Here is a 16,340-nt window from a genome sequence, read left to right on the forward strand (position 1 = left end):
ATTTTGTGTATGGTGTGAGGGTGTGTTCTAACTTCATTGATTTACATGCGGCTGTCCAGCTTTCCCAGCACCACTTGCTGAAGAGACTTGTCTTTTCTCCATTGTGTATTCTATCTAATGATAAGACACTATGCCATTTTCAACTTAAATTCCAGGGGTCCACAGCACCCCACATGCCCATCCTCGGGGGCTGCCCAAGAGCCTCCACGAGCCCTTGTCATGTCCCCCTTTGGAATTCAGGTGGAGGACCTGATCGTGAAATACCGGAAGAAGAAGAAGACGGTGGCCGGGATCATAGTGGAGCCCATCCAGTCTGAGGGTGGAGACAACCACGCGTCAGACGACTTCTTCCGGAAGCTGAGGGACATCTCCAGGAAGGTCAGCACACAGGGCCAGGGCTGGATGGGGCCACGGGCCATTTCCACTTGGTTTTCCAGAGCAAAGGGTTAGCCTGGGGTCCTTGTAAACTTCCAGATGTTCAGAGGCTGCCTGTTGGCCTCACAGGTAGAGAAGTTGGGGGTGAGGGCAGGACAGGGGACTCTCCCCTAAAGTCGTATTCCAAAGTCAGCCTCCAACCTGCCGTCTTAGTCGGGGACATTCCCAATCAAGAGAATGTCCTGTGGAAAGCCTCAGCCTCCTCCCTTTTCTTTCTAGGGATCCCACCTCATCTTTCAGCCCATTGTGGTCCACACTGAACAGAAGCCAAATGAACAAACTTCATGTTAATATCACATCTATTTTAATGTGTCTTGCACGTATAACTGGCCTGTCCAAGCAGTCAGTTCACAGATAAAGGTGACATGACATGAGTTGATTTAAACACAAATGCTAAGTAAATAATAGTCCGGGTGACGAGCAGAGCTGGCAAACACTGCACCGGAAGTTTGGGAAATGCGGCTGCCTTACAGTTGGGACACACTTCCTTCTGAGCAAGTCAACTTGCTCAGGGACCGAAGCCGATGGTTCAGGGAGCATTTGATGTTCCGGTTTCGTTCCGGCTGAGCAGTTTGAGGCCACGTGCAGACACAGCCCTGCTGGAACTGCCCTCCTGCAGCCTTAGTTTGGTTTTGCACAGCCCAAGAACACGGGCTTGGTTTGAGGTTCAGAAAGCAGTGGCTCTTGGGCTGGATTTGGGGGTCCGAGGTGGGCGAGTTGCGCTGGGTGTTTATTTCTCCTTCATTCCATCTCGGCCAGCACGGCTGCGCCTTCTTGGTGGATGAGGTCCAGACTGGAGGAGGCTGCACCGGCAAGTTCTGGGCCCACGAGCACTGGGGCTTGGATGACCCAGCGGACGTGATGACCTTCAGCAAGAAGATGATGACCGGGGGCTTCTTCCACAAGGAGGAGTTGAGGCCCAACGCTGTGAGTGTGGACCCGCCCGCCCACCCGTCTCTCCTGTCCAGGGCAGGGGAGGGAGGTGGGGCAAGGGGCATCGATTTCTCATTACTGCTTCTTTCTCACCAACAAGGAACTAAGTGAATACCGAATGTGTCACAGAGGTTTCCTAAAGCCTAATTCTTATCAATTTAATTTAAAGCCAATGATTACGATTACCCCAGCTCTCTCTGCAGGGCTGACTTCATAGCAGTCCATTGTCAGGCTTCTAATTTTTTGCTTTGTGCACAAGCAAAAATATTGTTTTTAGCTACTGCTGTGAATGGAGCATTTGCTCTGTGCCTGGCCCAGTTCTAAGTATTCCTCTTGTACTTTTAATCCTTACAACAGTCTAACCAAGTAGATGGTATTTTTCTCTCCCGTTTTGCTAATGAGGCATCAGGCACAGAGAGGTTAAGTAAGTTGTCTAAGGTTACACAGCCTGTTAAGTGACAAAGTCAAGATTTAAACCAGAGCTCATACTCTAAACCATTTTACTGTACTGCCACTTGTACATACGGATTCTCATACACACACACACGCACAGAGTCATCAAGGGCCCAGGATCGTTCCCTCCACCATTCCTTCATGTAGCTTCTACCCTCAAGGTCACTTCATGATCCAAAATGGCTACTGGAGCGCCGTCTCAATTTGACGCAGTAGGAAGGAAAAAGGAGGGAAGGATCAAGTGGCCCCCTTCTCGTCTTTAAGCAGCCTTCCCAGAAATCCCACAACATTTCTGTTTCTACCACTTTTGACTAAGATCTGGTCACATGGCCACTCCTAGTTGCAAGAGAGGCTGGGAAGTGTGTTTTAGTTGGCTGCATTGACACCCTGAAGGGGGAGTAAAGCGGGTGGTCTTTGAGGGTCAGACGGCCACCAATCCACTCCTGACTCCACCACCTAAGGGCTATATTTTCACAGACAAATCACTCAACCTCTCAGAACCTCAGCTTCCTTTATAAAATGAGGATTACAGCAATTAGGGGCCAGCCGTCTCGGTTTCCCCAGGACTGAGGGATTTCCCAGGACCTGGACGAGTTGGTGTCCCTAATAGCAGTACCTACCTACAGGGTTGCTGTTACGGAGAGATTCTGGTGAGACCATATGCGTTATCCTCCCAGCACTTAGTAGCTACTCCTGGGTTAGTCTCTCTCCTCTTAAATGGGGAGAAGTGTGTCTGAGGCTGTGCCTGGAACCCTTCTGATGCCCCGTGTCTCGTTCCAGCCTTACCGGATCTTCAATACGTGGCTGGGGGACCCGTCCAAGAACCTGCTGCTGGCCGAGGTGATCAACATCATCAAGCGGGAGGACCTGCTGAATAACGCGGCCCATGCTGGGAAGGTCCTGCTCACGGGACTGCTGGGCCTCCAGGTACTCCGCCCGGCCCCACCCCGGCCCTCCCGGCTCCCCATCCGCGGCTCCCCACGGCCCCCGCGGGCAACAGCTGAGCTCTTCAGTGTAGCCTCACACCCACTGCCCCAGCGAGTGTGAATAGGCTGCGCCGTTGCTGTAGGGGATGCCTTCCCACCACTCCGTCCCAACCCCGTTCCCAGTTCCTGAACTCCCGGTTTTCTGCTGACACTGAGTTCAGGCATCCCTCCTTTGAGACACCTCCCCAACATCCCCTGTCTCTCATTCCCACCCACGTGCCCACTGTTCCCTCGTCTGGACCACCTTCTATATCCTGATCACTCGGTAGCAGTGCTTTCCAGGGGGACAGATTGCTAGCTACGCACATAACTTCAAAGGTCCTAGTACCCACACTAAAAGTGAAAAAGAAGGAGCTGAAATTAATTTGAATATTTTACTTAACCCATCATATCCAAAATATTATTTCAACCTGCCACCAATATATAAAATAATTCAATATTTCTTATTCTTCTTCTCATAATAAGTCTTTGAAATCCAGTATGTATTTTACACTTACAGTGCATTCCAATTTGGACTCACATTTCAACAGCTACATGTGGCCTCCTCATTGGACAGTAGAGCTCTTTATTATAATTATTTGTGTTTGTTATGTCTACTCCCTGCCTGACACGCTCTCCTAGATTTGGGGACGGGGGATGCTGCTGGGAGGAACCACAGTGTTTCCAGGACTGGCCAGCACAGCCCAGGAGTTAGGAGGAGAGATGACCCTCCCCAGAGGGCTGGATACAAAGAGCCCTTCCTCTGGGAGCTTGAAGCACCCAGTCACCAGTGAGCTGAGCAGATCCACTGATGGTGATGGTGATGGTGATGATGAAGCGAGGAGGGATGGTAGTGATAACAGCTTCCATTTACTGAGAGCCTGCTCCTGCCAAGTTCCGTAATAGGGGATCTCATACACTCTTAAGTCCAACGGTAATGCTGTGGGTGTAGACACCACTATGATCCTTATTTTACAGATGAGGAAACTGAGGTGTGGCAGATTATTAACTTGTCCAAAGTTACACAGCTTCCACTGGGGTTTGAACCTGATTCTTGTAGCCTTCAAAGCCCATGTTCTTTTTTTTTTTTTTTCTATTTTTTGACGGGATCTTAGTTCCCCAACTAGGGATCGAACCCAGGCCCCCGGCAGTGAAAGTGCTGAGTCCTAACCACTGGACCACCAGGGAATTCCCAAGCCCATGTTCTTTGCCAGCGTTTACCTCTCTGACATGATCAAGGACACAACAATAATTATTATTATTTATTATTATTATTTCCATTAATTGAGAACTTGCTCTGTGCCAAGCATTGTGTTAAGTGCCTTATCTCATTTAATCCTCAGAATAGGATTGCTGCATTTAGGGGGGGGAAAAAGCAGGTTCCCCCCCCCCCGCAGTTAAATTTAAATTTCACAAGTCTGAAGCCCAGGAGGGAAGGGCAGACACTGGACTTGGTTCCAGTCACAGGGCAGAGGCAGGAGCTTCAGGGACCACCGTCTTCCTCTCCCAGGCAGGGATGCCAGATTTAGCAAATTACAATACAGGACACCCGGTTAAATTTAAAAGATGGCAACTAATTTTTTTTTTTTTTTTTAGCGTAAGTATATCCCATGCAATGTTTGGGACATATTTATACTAAAAAATTAGAAGTTGCTTATCTGAAATTTAACTGGGTGTCCTGTTTTTCATCTGGCACCCTTAACCCAGAACAACTTGAAGTTAGGAAACTATAATTCTCCTCATTTTCTGGATGAGAATGGGGAGCTTTAAACCCAGATCTGCCTGATTGCAGACTCTGAAGGGGCAAGTGTGGCTGTTGAGATAGCTGAGAGCCTCTAACTGTGTTGTAGCTCTAGGGGGAATTTTTTTCTTTTCTTGGGCTGGATTTGCATTTAGACTGGGGCTGGGCAGGGGTAGGTGCTAGGAAAAGCCTCTGGGAAGGGTGGAAGGATCGGGCCCTTCCCTCCTGCCACAGTGTTCCTTCCCCTGTCACCAGCGTGGCAGGAGAAATGTCAGGCACTTACTTATGTCCCCTGGGGGGACAGCTGCACCCTGCTTGCAGTTGTTGGTGCTGGAGTATGGGACACGCCAGGGCCGGGCTTGGCAGGGATCTTGTTGTTCTGAGTCTGTCACGAACGCAGGCCGCCCCTGTCCTGAGTGGCCATGAGGTCCACGTGGGCTGATGGCTGCCTTCCTTGGCTTTGATGCCGGCCTTGTGTCCCCACTGCAGGCCCGGTACCCACAGCTCATCAGCAGAGTGAGAGGACGAGGCACGTTCTGCTCCTTCGACACGCCAGATGAATCCATACGGAATAAGCTCATTTCAATAGCCAGAAACAAAGGTAAGGCAGCCAGGGGTACCCACATTTCCTGGTGGGGGACCTGGAGGGAGGGGGAGGGGAAGGTGATTCACAGGACTAAAAATAGTCTGAATTGCCTTTCTCAAAAGAAGAGAACGTTACCAGGGAGCTTTCCTTATACATTTATTCATTCGACGATGTTCGCAGAGAAGGTGAGCAGAAAGAAGGTGAGAGGTACCAACTCTGGAGAGGGTCAGGAGAGCCGGGGTCCCTTCCTTCAAGGAGCGTGCAGTCTAGCAGGAAGGGGTGACATCAAAGAGAATATTCCATAAACAATCTATTACAGTTATAAGTCCTAGAACAGAGGAAAAGCAGCTAGAGAACGAATAGCTGGGGAAAATGTCCAGGAAATCAGGGAAGGCTTCCTTGAGGAAGTGGCATTTTACCCTACATCTTGCTGGATGAATAGGGATTGGCCAGGTGAAGAAGGTGAGAAGGAGCATTCCGGGCAGGGGAAGGGATGTGTGCCTTTAGCTGGGCAGAATGGGGCATACAGAGGGAGAAAACAAATGCGTGGAGTGTCACGAGGGACAGACGGGTGGCAGGGGGTGAATCAGGTTCACGTCAGCCTGGGGATGAGGTTCGAGACTGTGGACTTTCTCCTAAGAGCTACAGGAGCCGTGGAAGTTTTAAGTGGGGCAGATCAGAGAGCCTACTATGTGTCAAAGCTGGTGTCTTTCACCTGGACCATCTTAGAGAATCCTGCAGCAGCCCTGAAGGGCAGGGGTAATTCGCCTCCTCTTGAGAATGAAAAAACTGAGTCTCAGAGATGCTATACAACCCAGCCAAGGAGCCCCACCTAGTCAAAGGTGAAATCGCCCTTTAAAAGAAGCAGATTCCGGGAATTCCCTGGCGGTCCAGTGGTTGGGGAACTGAGATCCTGCAAGCCGCGCAGCGCGGCCCAAAAAAAAACAAAACTCAGATTCCATCCTTCATAAGCGCTGCTGACCTGCCCACACGTTTGTAATTTACTTATTTTCTTTCCCCGCCACACCACGAGTTTCTGGAAGGCAAGGACTTTGTGTCAGGATTTCTCAATCAGCAGGCCTAGTTCAGGGGCAGCAGAGCTGGCATTCAAAGTTGGAAGGGAGGGAGGGAAGAGAAGGGCGGGTGAGCTGGCCGATGAGAGAGAACGGGAAGGAAGGCTGGACGGGTGGCTGGAAGGAAGGACCAAACGGTTCGGACGGATGGCGTAGCCACCATGTGTGACCCCGCCCGGCTCCCCGGCCCGTGACTCCGAGCCCAAGCCCCTAACCCACCCCCGCCTCTCCTTTTAGGCCTGATGCTGGGGGGCTGCGGCGACAAATCCATCCGCTTCCGTCCCACTCTGGTCTTCAGGGACCACCACGCACACCTGTTCCTCAATATTTTCAGCGACATCTTAGCCGACTTCAAGTAAAGAAGCCATTTCCTCCACGCTCTGAGGAAGCCCTGATCTCACCCCTTGTCAAATTGATTAGTTTGCCTAATTCATGTTTTCACTTAAAGTATCAGAGGTGAATGCATAAACTGGAGGATTATTTGTGGGGAGGGGATGTTTCTGGTGGCTTGGGGGGAGGGGAGGGGCTGCTTTGCTCTCTCCCTGCAGAGCCAATGGCGCACATTGGTTTTAAGCCCAGAAATTCTGCTTGAGCCCTGGACATGGTCTTAGGTTGGGCCCCGAGGGTCCTGGCCAGGTATCTGCCACCCTCGACCCCAACGATACCTTTGGAAGCCAGTCAAGGAAATGATACCTGCTCCTGGGGCTGGTGGCTGGGACTCCTGGGTTCCGTCCCTCTCAAGTGACGCGTTCCGAACGGGGAGGACGCTGGCTCCCCCTGCCCTATGCAAACAGACATGCTTCCCCCTTGCCCCCAGGCCCCGAAGCTCTGAGCACGTCCCACACGCAGTCCAGTGACGGGCAGGACAGAGCATATTAAGGCAGGAGAGTAGGGACACGGGATTGAGCTTGGGGGTGTGGGAAGGGGTCTTCTGGCCTCCTAAGAGTAGGGCCACTCCCCCGATCCATGTGGGGATTCCTTTCCAAACTGTGACTTCTCGCCTTCATGGGGCTTCGTCCTGGGAGAATCTCTGGGTGGCATCGCCGACAGGTCTTACTCACCACCCTCGTTCCCCAAATTCCCTCCCTCCCGTTAAACGTCAGCCCAGACCTCTGTGGAAGGAAAGCTGCGCCCGATCATCCCAGGGACACACGCCCAGGAGTGTAAGCCCAGGCCTGGGGAAGCAGAGACCCCTCCTCCTGTCCCCACGGCACCTGGGGTCTGACTTTGGACCCCTCGCCCCGGGACCCTTTCTCTAGCTTCTCATCCACCTCTGCTCCACTTCTGAGCCGCCCCAGGAACAGCTTTGCTGCTACATCAAAGCTGGACTAGGTGTCTTCTTGCCGGAGGCATCATGAATTGAAGGCGCCAGAGCTCCATGCAGGAAAAAGTAGCCTGTTGGTGCAAGGTGGTTTCCTTGTCATGACCCCTCCAAGTCAGAGATTTTCCTGCCGTGAGTGACTGTGAGATGACCAGGCAGGTGATACTTAGAGGCTTAACTGGATGATGGCTGAGGCTAAGGGGGTCTCTGCTGGAGGCGAGACAATTTTGGAACTGATTTGACCTCAGATGCTCCTGAAAAGAGCATTTGGTCGTCCTCCAGCAATGAGTGTTGTTTAGCGGGTAGATGAACGAAGTCTGTCCAAAAGGAAGCCACTTGGTCTCATGGTGCCTTGGTCGACTATTTTGGGAGCCGGGCAGATCAAGATTCTCAATTCAGCACTTTTCTCTTTTAATAACCAACCATCCAAATATCTCAGAGTGGTTTGGTTTTTTCTGCTTCCGCTTTTCAGCAGATTTGGCCATCATCCTATTTTTTCCAAGAATGAAAAGCAGTCACATGTTTAACAGACGAAGGGGAATCTCTGAATCCCGGTTCACCCTGCGTTCCTGCACTCAGTGCTAATTCGTTGCTTTTAAGGAGCTCTGCTGTGTCCAAGGGCATTCGCACTGCCAACTAAATGGAGCCTCCCTCTCTCTGCAAGCTTTCACTCATTTGTATATTCATTTATTTATCCAATCATTCATTCATGAAACTTGCATTAAATACCTGCTCTGTCGCAGGCCCAGTGCTAAGCACTAGAAATCCAAAGGTGAAATAAAACCTAGTCCCTGCTCTCAAGGGACTCACATCCCACTGGGGACAACAGACTCTTAAACCAACAATTAATGCCATAACAGTCATATGTGTAGGAACATCAGGAAATCAGAGGGAGTGGCCCAATCCACCTAAGGGTCAGAGAAGGTTCCAAGGAGAAAGTGACATTTGAGCAGGATTTTGGAGGATGAACAAGAGTTCACCAAGTAGACAAGACAAGGAAGAGTGTTGCAGAAAGGGAACAGCATATGCAAAGACACATGAGTTCACAGCCTCACACTTTTCACTGGGGATCCAGATTCCACAACCAATATCCCAAGATACAAGGCCTTATTTAACAAACAAGCGAAATGCAAACCAAACCATAATTCATGTATGCTTTCTCCTGAGAACTTTAGCATTGGATCCAAACATACAGTGAGATTCCTGGAGTCGAAAAGGTTTTTAAGCCAGGGCACAACCAGAAACGTTGGCTCTCTTTGGTGGAGAGAGTGGCTCCAATATTTTGTTCTCTCCCCACAGGGCACTGACAGAGAAATGAAATCTTTTTTATCTGGAGAGTCATTTCCAGACTTATTCACTCCTTACCAAGGGAAGTTACTTATAAAACTTCTAAAGCCATTTATCAGCCAGTCCTCGTTGACTCAGGGCATAGTGAGTTCCTGAGACATTCTCTTTTGGAGGTGGAGGTGCAGCTGCGAGAATTTCAAGGAAAACATTCTCAGCAGCGCTCAAGAAACTTGCCAGAGGTTGGTGAAAACACAGGGAGCCCAGAGGACAGGGTGCTGGCTCAGGCAGAGCCCACGCAGAAGAACTTCTGTGGCCGACGGTCCGGAAACGAATCCATCACACATTAGTGCCATAGAGTTTAGTAAATGTCACTAGCAAATCTCATCACTTTTACAGAAAACAAGGTCCAGTCATAGCAAATCTTAGCACATCCTCACTTTTATTATAAATGGGTGTTTTTTAAATAATTTTTACTGACACTCAGTAACCATGCAAAATCGTGCACAACATTAATATAATCTGTATATCTATACCTGTCTATAGCTATCTGTATATCAGCTCATGGTAGAAAACCATAGCTAGGGAGCCTCGCCAACTTACGCATACAAAGTGATCTTGTTTACAGTATTCTGTTGACAGTGCCAATAAATGATAAAGAAATTAACACGTCACAGTGTAACTGATGACCATATGCACAATTCCATGAACTCAGTCTGTTTCCTGTGTTAATCAGTATTCTTAAATTAAAAACAAAATATTTATAATGGAAACATCAGAGTAAATGTGGCCTTTTTGGTTGGAAGTGGTTTTGGTAAGGCGTTACTTCACAAGTTCTTATGAAGCACCTATGATTAAGCACCCCTTAGGGATGTCCTGGGGGAATTCTCTACCTGCGTTAAGTCTGCCTTGGGCTTAGAAGCCTGGTGAGGCCATTCAGTTCATCAGAGTTCATCCAAGACATGCCATGTAATGGGGATGGACAAGGTGTGGTCCTTACCATCAGCTCACCTTCCAGTGGGGCAAAGGTCATAGCAACCCAGCGTAAGGACCAGGATACAGGAGGATATTGTACATGAACAAAGGATAGGCACAAGTCAGGGTGGAGGTTAGGCCCCTGAGTTTCAACTTCAGGGTTGAGTGGGAACTGCTCCAGTGACTCAGAGGAGGGGTGGAAGGCATTCTAGACCAAGAAAACAGCTACCTGAAGGCACGAAGGCAGGATGAGGCAGGCATTTCTACGGCATTCAGCATTACTAGATCACAAAGACAAGGAGAGCAGAAAAGCCTGGAGACCAGGCCAAAGAAACAGGCAGGGCTCGGATCTGGAGGGCCTTCTGTGCCAGTCTGGGCCTTCCATGAACTGATGGAGCCACCAAAGGTTTGCAGCAGGGGGTAATCCAACATGCATTCTAGAAAGAATGTCCTGATTGTCCACTGTGAACGACAGAGAGACTGGGTGATCAGTCGGGAATCTGTGGCCATCAAGATGACCAGGTGGCCCAACCAGGACAGCGATGATGGGCTGGATGGAGAGGGAAGGAAAAGCACAGAATCCACTACATCCCGGACAGTGACATCCAACACTAGATGCCCTTTGGAGTTGCCCTAAAGAACTCTGTAAATATCCTAATGCTTAGGCCCCGCCCCAAACCAATTAAATCACATTCTCTCCCTCATGGATTGAGGTGGTAAGCTGACGACTGATGGGAATCAGCCGGGAGGCAGGGGCAGCGTGGGAAGGCATGGAAGAGATGCTGAGTCAGCACCTGTGGAAATGATCTGGCTCTTTGGTCCTCCTGGTGTCCTGACCTAGAACCGGGGGTTGTGGGCTCCTGACTCACTTCTGCACCCAGCTGTCTCAGTGGCCCTCCATGGCCCTTCTTTTTCTCACCTGGAAAATGTATGGTTTGGACCACATGATTTCCAAGGCTCCTTCCGGCTGGGACACCAAACAGGTCTATGAATTAACTGACTTGGCTAGGAAAGCAATATCTACCATTAAATATGCTTTTAAGAATAATCACATATAGTGATAATATTTATCATTTGTTGAGCATCTGCTATGCACAAGCATATTCTGCCGGGGCTTTGGAATGTTCACAGCACACCTATGAGCTATGTGTGTGTGTCTGCCTGTTTGTAAGATGAGGGGCCTGATGCTCAGAGACATTGGGGAACCCGCCCAGCACCACACAGCCTGGAGGCCAGGATCTGAGACACACGGGTGTGTGTGAATGAGCACGTGCAGTCAGCATGGGGTTGGTTGAGGATCAGCCACTCAGGACCCTTCTCACCACCAGCCTGGCCACCGGCCTGGGAAAGTGAACTTGAACTGGTCAGCATTACTGTGAGCTCCTAAGCGTATATCCCTAAGGCAGGTGGGTGGAAGGTGCCAGGACCTTTGTTAAAAACAGTCACTGTGTCCATTTTCTGTCCTTCTTCCCCCTTCTCCACCCCCTGGGGAGGCAGGACAAGGCAGCAGAATGACCTAACTCTGCTGCTGTCTAGCTGGGTGACCTTGAGTAAGTCACTTCACCTCTCTGAGCATCACCTGCAGAGAGTGATCATAGTAAAGCAGCTGACACTTATTGAGGGCTTCCCTGGACCAAGCGCTATTTTTAAGTGCTTTCCATGTAGTAAGTCAGCCCCTTCAACTACCCTCGGTGGGTGCTTTTATTATCATTAATTCACAGATGAAGAAACCAAGGCACAGACAGTGATTATATTACTGGCCCACAGTCACAGCCTGGGAGTGGCAGGGCTGGGGTTCAAGCAGGTAGGAAGTCTTGCTTCCAAGCCACATGCTTCACCCTACACCTGCGACCTCCCTCTGGTTCTCCAACTCCAACAGTTGCTGGAAGGATTCAAGAAAATCACGTAATCGGGACCTCCCTGGTGGCGCAGTGGTTTAGAATCCACCTGCCAATGCAGGGGACACAGGTTCGATCTCTGGTCTGGGAAGATCCCACATGCCGCGGAACAACTAAGCCCATGCGCCACAACTACTGAGCCTGTGCTCTAGAGCCCACGTGCCGCAACTACTGAGCCCATGCACCACAACTACTGAAGCCTGCATGCCTAGAGCCCGTGCTCCGCAAGAGAAGCCACCGCAATGAGAAGCCCGTGCACTGCGACAAAGAGTAGCTCCCGCTCGCCACAACTAGAGAAGGCCCACGCACACAGCAACGAAGACCCAACACAGCCAAAAATAAAAATAAACAAAATAAATAAAATAAAAAATCATGTAATCATCTCCTGACTCGTGGTAGGTGCTTAATACACGATGGTTCCTTTTGCCACTTGATCTCTGTGAACCTAGCTCACATATAGTTCTAAATGTTAAAACTATTTCCCAGCACGGGGACAAGTCCCACCAGATCCCAGAGTAGATTACAACTGTTGATCAGTGAAACAGATGTTTTGTCACTAGAGTTGGTACAAATGTGGCCAGATGGTATCAACCCTGCCTAATTAACCCTCATCAGGCATGATTTTATGGTTGAATGAATGCTGCAGGATCAAAACAGGGCCATAAAAATTGGACTCTGCCCAGGTTTCAAAGGGACGCGGTGGCTTTCCATCCGGGGACTCACAAGTCCTGAATTCTTAAAGCAGCCAAGGGCAAGCTCCTAGTTATTTGGCTAATTCACCCCAGGCTGGCCCCCTGCAAGCAGCTAAGCCCATCAAATCTGTTCTGGGACGTGCACTAAACATGCTTATTTATGATGGGCTGGGGGTGGGATATCTGGGCCTATGACCAGGTAAGGCTCAGTTCTGGTAACCGGTGTAGGAAGGACAACGGCTCCCAGCCATGCACACTGTGAATGTCCCCATTTGGAGCAGACCTCACCACGGTCTGGAGGACTACCTGTCTCAGCTCAGGCTGCTCTAACAGAATATCAGAGATGGGGCAGCATAAACAGCCAACATTTATTTCTCACGGTTCTGGAGGCTGCAAGTCCAGGGTTGGGTCCTTGGTGAGGGTCTCTTCCTCCTTGTGTCCTCACATGGCACTGATTCCATTGTGGGGGCCCCACCCTCATGACCTCATCTGACCCCAATCACCTCCCAAAAGCCCCATCTCCAAACACTATCACATGGGGGGCTATGGTTCAACATATGAATTTTAGGAGGGGATACGAACATTCAGTCCCTAGCAACTACCATGTGAAAATGGACGTGCTACAGGTTACCCCATTTCCTGCATCTAAGTAATACACAGCCCAGGGCAGGTGGGGTGCCCAAAGTCCAGATGGTTCTCAGCAGATGGGAATGAAAACCAGTCTACAAAATACAAACACGGTTGTATCACTAATGCTTTTAAGGAATGTTTCCTACTGTCCACCCAGCTTCCAAGTCCAGAATGGAGATTCATGGTTGAGAAACTTTTCTCTTTACCTTAAAAGCTGGCAGGAGGGGGAAAGGACGGCAAAAGAGATTGTGTTTATTACAGCATTTTACTTCATTTGTTAAGATGGATGACATGCTCGTTACGGAAATTTTAAACAATACTAGAAGGCCATAAAGTTCAAAGTAGAAGTTTTCCCTCTACCTCATCCACCTGAATCTTCTCCCCAGAATTAACCACTGTGAAAAATTTGGAATGTGTTTTTTAAAATCACAAATAGGATCATACAGAACTATATTGTTCTCTGATTTGCTTTTTCCACTTAACACTACCCCATGATTTTCTTGTCACATCAGCAGATATGGTTCAACCTCACTCTTTTTAAGGGCGTGTAATAGTCCATAGCTTATTTAACTGTGTTGCCTACTAATGGCAACTTAGTTTACTTCCTGTTGTTGTTGTGTGTTTGTTTCACTATTAGAAACATTCAGTGAACATTCTCATATACATGCTTGGGTATTTCTATTAGATGATTATTTTGGAATTGTTTTCGAAGGGGGAAATCACCAATATATCCACACATCACCTGAATCTAAAGACCGTTTCCATTTTCTGAGAAGCTGCTTGACCATCAGAGAGGCACGGCTCTTGGGAAGGCTCAGTCCCACACAATGATTCTCAAAACCTGGGGTGCCTTGGAATTACCTGGGAAGCATCAAAATACAGATGCCCAGCTTCTGCCCAACCAGAATCTGCAGGGTTGAGCACAGGCGAGTTTTGTTGTTTTTGTTGTTGCTGATCTGGAGCATGGGAACTGGGTACTACTGCCCTGCTGGTGCACTGCAGAAACCCTAAACTGTTTCCCTTGTCACATGTAATTTTAGCTTGGAAATAAAGGGAGAGAATGATGCACTTGCTCTGCGTGCCCTCTGCTGGTACTCCGTGAGCAAACCACGCATCCAAGTGGAGGCTCTTTCGTGCCAGAGCCGGTGAGAATCGGGGCTGTCACCTCCCACTGAGCTGACACTTCTGGGCAGTGATTGTCAAATCAGGCTACGCATGAGAATCCCCTCTAGGAAACTGGTCATGGGCCTGGGCAACAGTATTTTTTAAGAGGTGTCCAGGTGATTCTACACATGGAGCCCAGGCGGAGAACCTATTCTGTAGGGGAAAAAAAAAAAAAAAATTGGCCCAGGGACACAGAGGCATGTGTCATTCTGGTGTTGTCCACCCTGGTCATCTACTTCAGAAATTCCCAGCATGGCTGCATAGCAGAATTAGCCTCAAGCTTGACAAAGAGACAGATTCTGGGGATCCACCCCAGACATAATCAGAACCTCCAGGGGGTGAAGCTCACTCAGGTAAGTGCTTACAGGTAGCCCAACAGGCCTATTTGAGTTAATTTTTGGTTTTAGTAAGTCAAGGTCGGATCATTAATCCCTCTTAAGACATTTTATAGGCACAGACTGTGTCTTTGGGAGAAGAGGTTCACAGGAATTGAAGTCACTGACAAGCAGGTGAGGCAAAGGTAGGGAAGGGAACCAGCAGCTCTACAGATAATTATATAATCAAGTCTTCTACATAATTGAATCCTCAGTACAACTTCTTGAGGATAAATAGTAACACCCCTGTTATACACAGAGAGAAACTGGAGAGAGACAGATAGACACTTCTAGGTAGATACCTAGGGAGAAAGGCTTTTAGGCAGAGGAACTGTCAGTGCAAAGGCCCTGAGGCTGCAGGGTCCTTGATTATTGGAGGAAGAGCAAGGGAAATAGAGCTAACTGAAGTGGTCAGCGCAGAGTTGTGGATGAGGGAAGAAAGCTGGGGGTAGGGGAGGGGCCAGGCCATGCTGGGCCCTGTAAGGCCACAGTAAGGACTTCAGCTTCTACAGCAGTGATGTGATTCTCTTTTTTAAAAGGATCACTTTGGCAGGACTTCCCTGGTGGTCCAGTGGCTAGGACTCCATGCTTCCACTGTAGGGGGCATGGGTTCGATCCCTGGTCAGGGAACTAAGATCCTGCAAGCCACAAGGTGTGGCAGAAAGGAAGGAAGGAAGGAAGGAGGGAAGAAAGAAAGGAAGGATCACTTTGGCTGCTGCGAGAACAGACTCTAGAAGGGCAAGGACGGAAGCAGCAGGTTGCAATAGTCCAGAGGCTATGAGGGCAGCTTGGATCGAAATGGCAGGGCTGGAGCAGGTGAGAGCAGTCAGGTTCTGGTTGTACTTTTAAAGTTGGTATAAAATTAAGTCAGTGGAACCACATGCCATTTACTCTAAGAGCCGGCACTTCGGAGTGGGTCTGCGGCTCTCCGGGAACCCCCAGGCCCACAACCGGGCTCTGGGTCACACGGTCCACGGCATGCACAGCCCCTCTATCTAGAGACCCTGCAGATACACCCCAGCTGACAATGGGAGCCCAGCATTCCCAAACATCCGAGGGACACAGTCACACACTGCCCAGACCATGGCCTTCGACTGGCTGGAATTAACACGCGATAGGAATTTAACAGAGGCGACGACAAATCCATAATAAGTCTATGCCCTTTCATTTGCGTCTTTAACTAAAAACAAACACAAATTAAAAGCTGTTTCCTCTTGTGCTTAAGAGCTCCCAAGCTTTCTTTCACTGACCTTCAAAGCCTCCCCACAGTGATCTGGATCAAATTCAGGGCCCTCCCCTTAGCAAAGGCACCCACCCCACTCCGGTCCACAACGCACGCTTGTGTGCCCTCAGCCTGAACAAGCGGTGCTCACGTCCCTCTCCTCCTCACACCTGGGGTCCCCTTCAAAGTCCGGGCCCTTCTCCCAACCTCACCCCTCCCGCTCTTCTGCCTCAGACCACCCCACTCCTCTCTTTCCTTGCACTTTTCCCCATTTCTTTTTTTAATATTTATTTATTCATTTATTGGCTGTGTCGGGTATTGGTCGCGGCATGCGGGATCTTTCGTTGCGGTGCGCGGGCTCAGTTGCCCCGTGGCATGTGGGATCTTCCCACCCTGTGCAGGGATCAAACCCGTGTCCCCTGCATTGGCAGGTGGATTCTTAACCACTGGACCACCAGGGAAATCCCTCCCCATTTCTAATTACACACATGCACTTAGCATCCGCCCTCCCTCCCCATCAAGATGCTGTCAGTCCCACAAAGGCCAAAATCCTCCCCTTTTATGAACCGTGGTGCCTTCAGCACCCAGGAGAAG

At 49.6% G+C, this 16,340-nt stretch overlaps 2 protein-coding genes across 12 annotated transcripts in view; one reads left to right on the top strand and one right to left on the bottom strand.

Annotated features, from left to right (window-relative positions):
• ABAT (4-aminobutyrate aminotransferase) overlaps window positions 1-9,564 on the top strand; it is an 88,550-nt gene extending 78,986 nt beyond the window's left edge. For both annotated transcript variants that reach the window (XM_082432510.1, XM_082432511.1), the window contains exons 12-16: window positions 241-378; window positions 1,195-1,362; window positions 2,602-2,748; window positions 5,017-5,128; window positions 6,424-9,564. In XM_082432510.1, coding sequence (XP_082288636.1) covers window positions 241-378; window positions 1,195-1,362; window positions 2,602-2,748; window positions 5,017-5,128; window positions 6,424-6,545 — 687 coding nt within the window. In that variant the 3' untranslated portion in view covers window positions 6,546-9,564. The remainder of the gene's footprint in view (window positions 1-240; window positions 379-1,194; window positions 1,363-2,601; window positions 2,749-5,016; window positions 5,129-6,423) is intronic.
• The window catches only part of TMEM186 (transmembrane protein 186), a 48,546-nt gene that overhangs the window by 27,966 nt on the left and 4,240 nt on the right, over window positions 1-16,340 (bottom strand). The window contains exons 2-3 of one of the 10 annotated variants that reach the window (XR_014255279.1): window positions 5,946-6,026; window positions 5,257-5,379 (exon numbers count right to left, since the gene is read on the bottom strand). The exons of 7 other annotated variants lie outside the window; for them this stretch is intronic. The gene's annotated coding sequence lies outside the window, so the exon portion shown is untranslated. 2 more of the 10 variants (XR_014255278.1, XR_014255280.1) reach the window with 2 other exon arrangements.

Source organism: Balaenoptera physalus, assembly GCF_965194825.1.
Source record: "Balaenoptera physalus genome assembly, chromosome: 16".
In the NCBI taxonomy this organism is placed as follows: domain Eukaryota; kingdom Metazoa; phylum Chordata; class Mammalia; order Artiodactyla; family Balaenopteridae; genus Balaenoptera; species Balaenoptera physalus.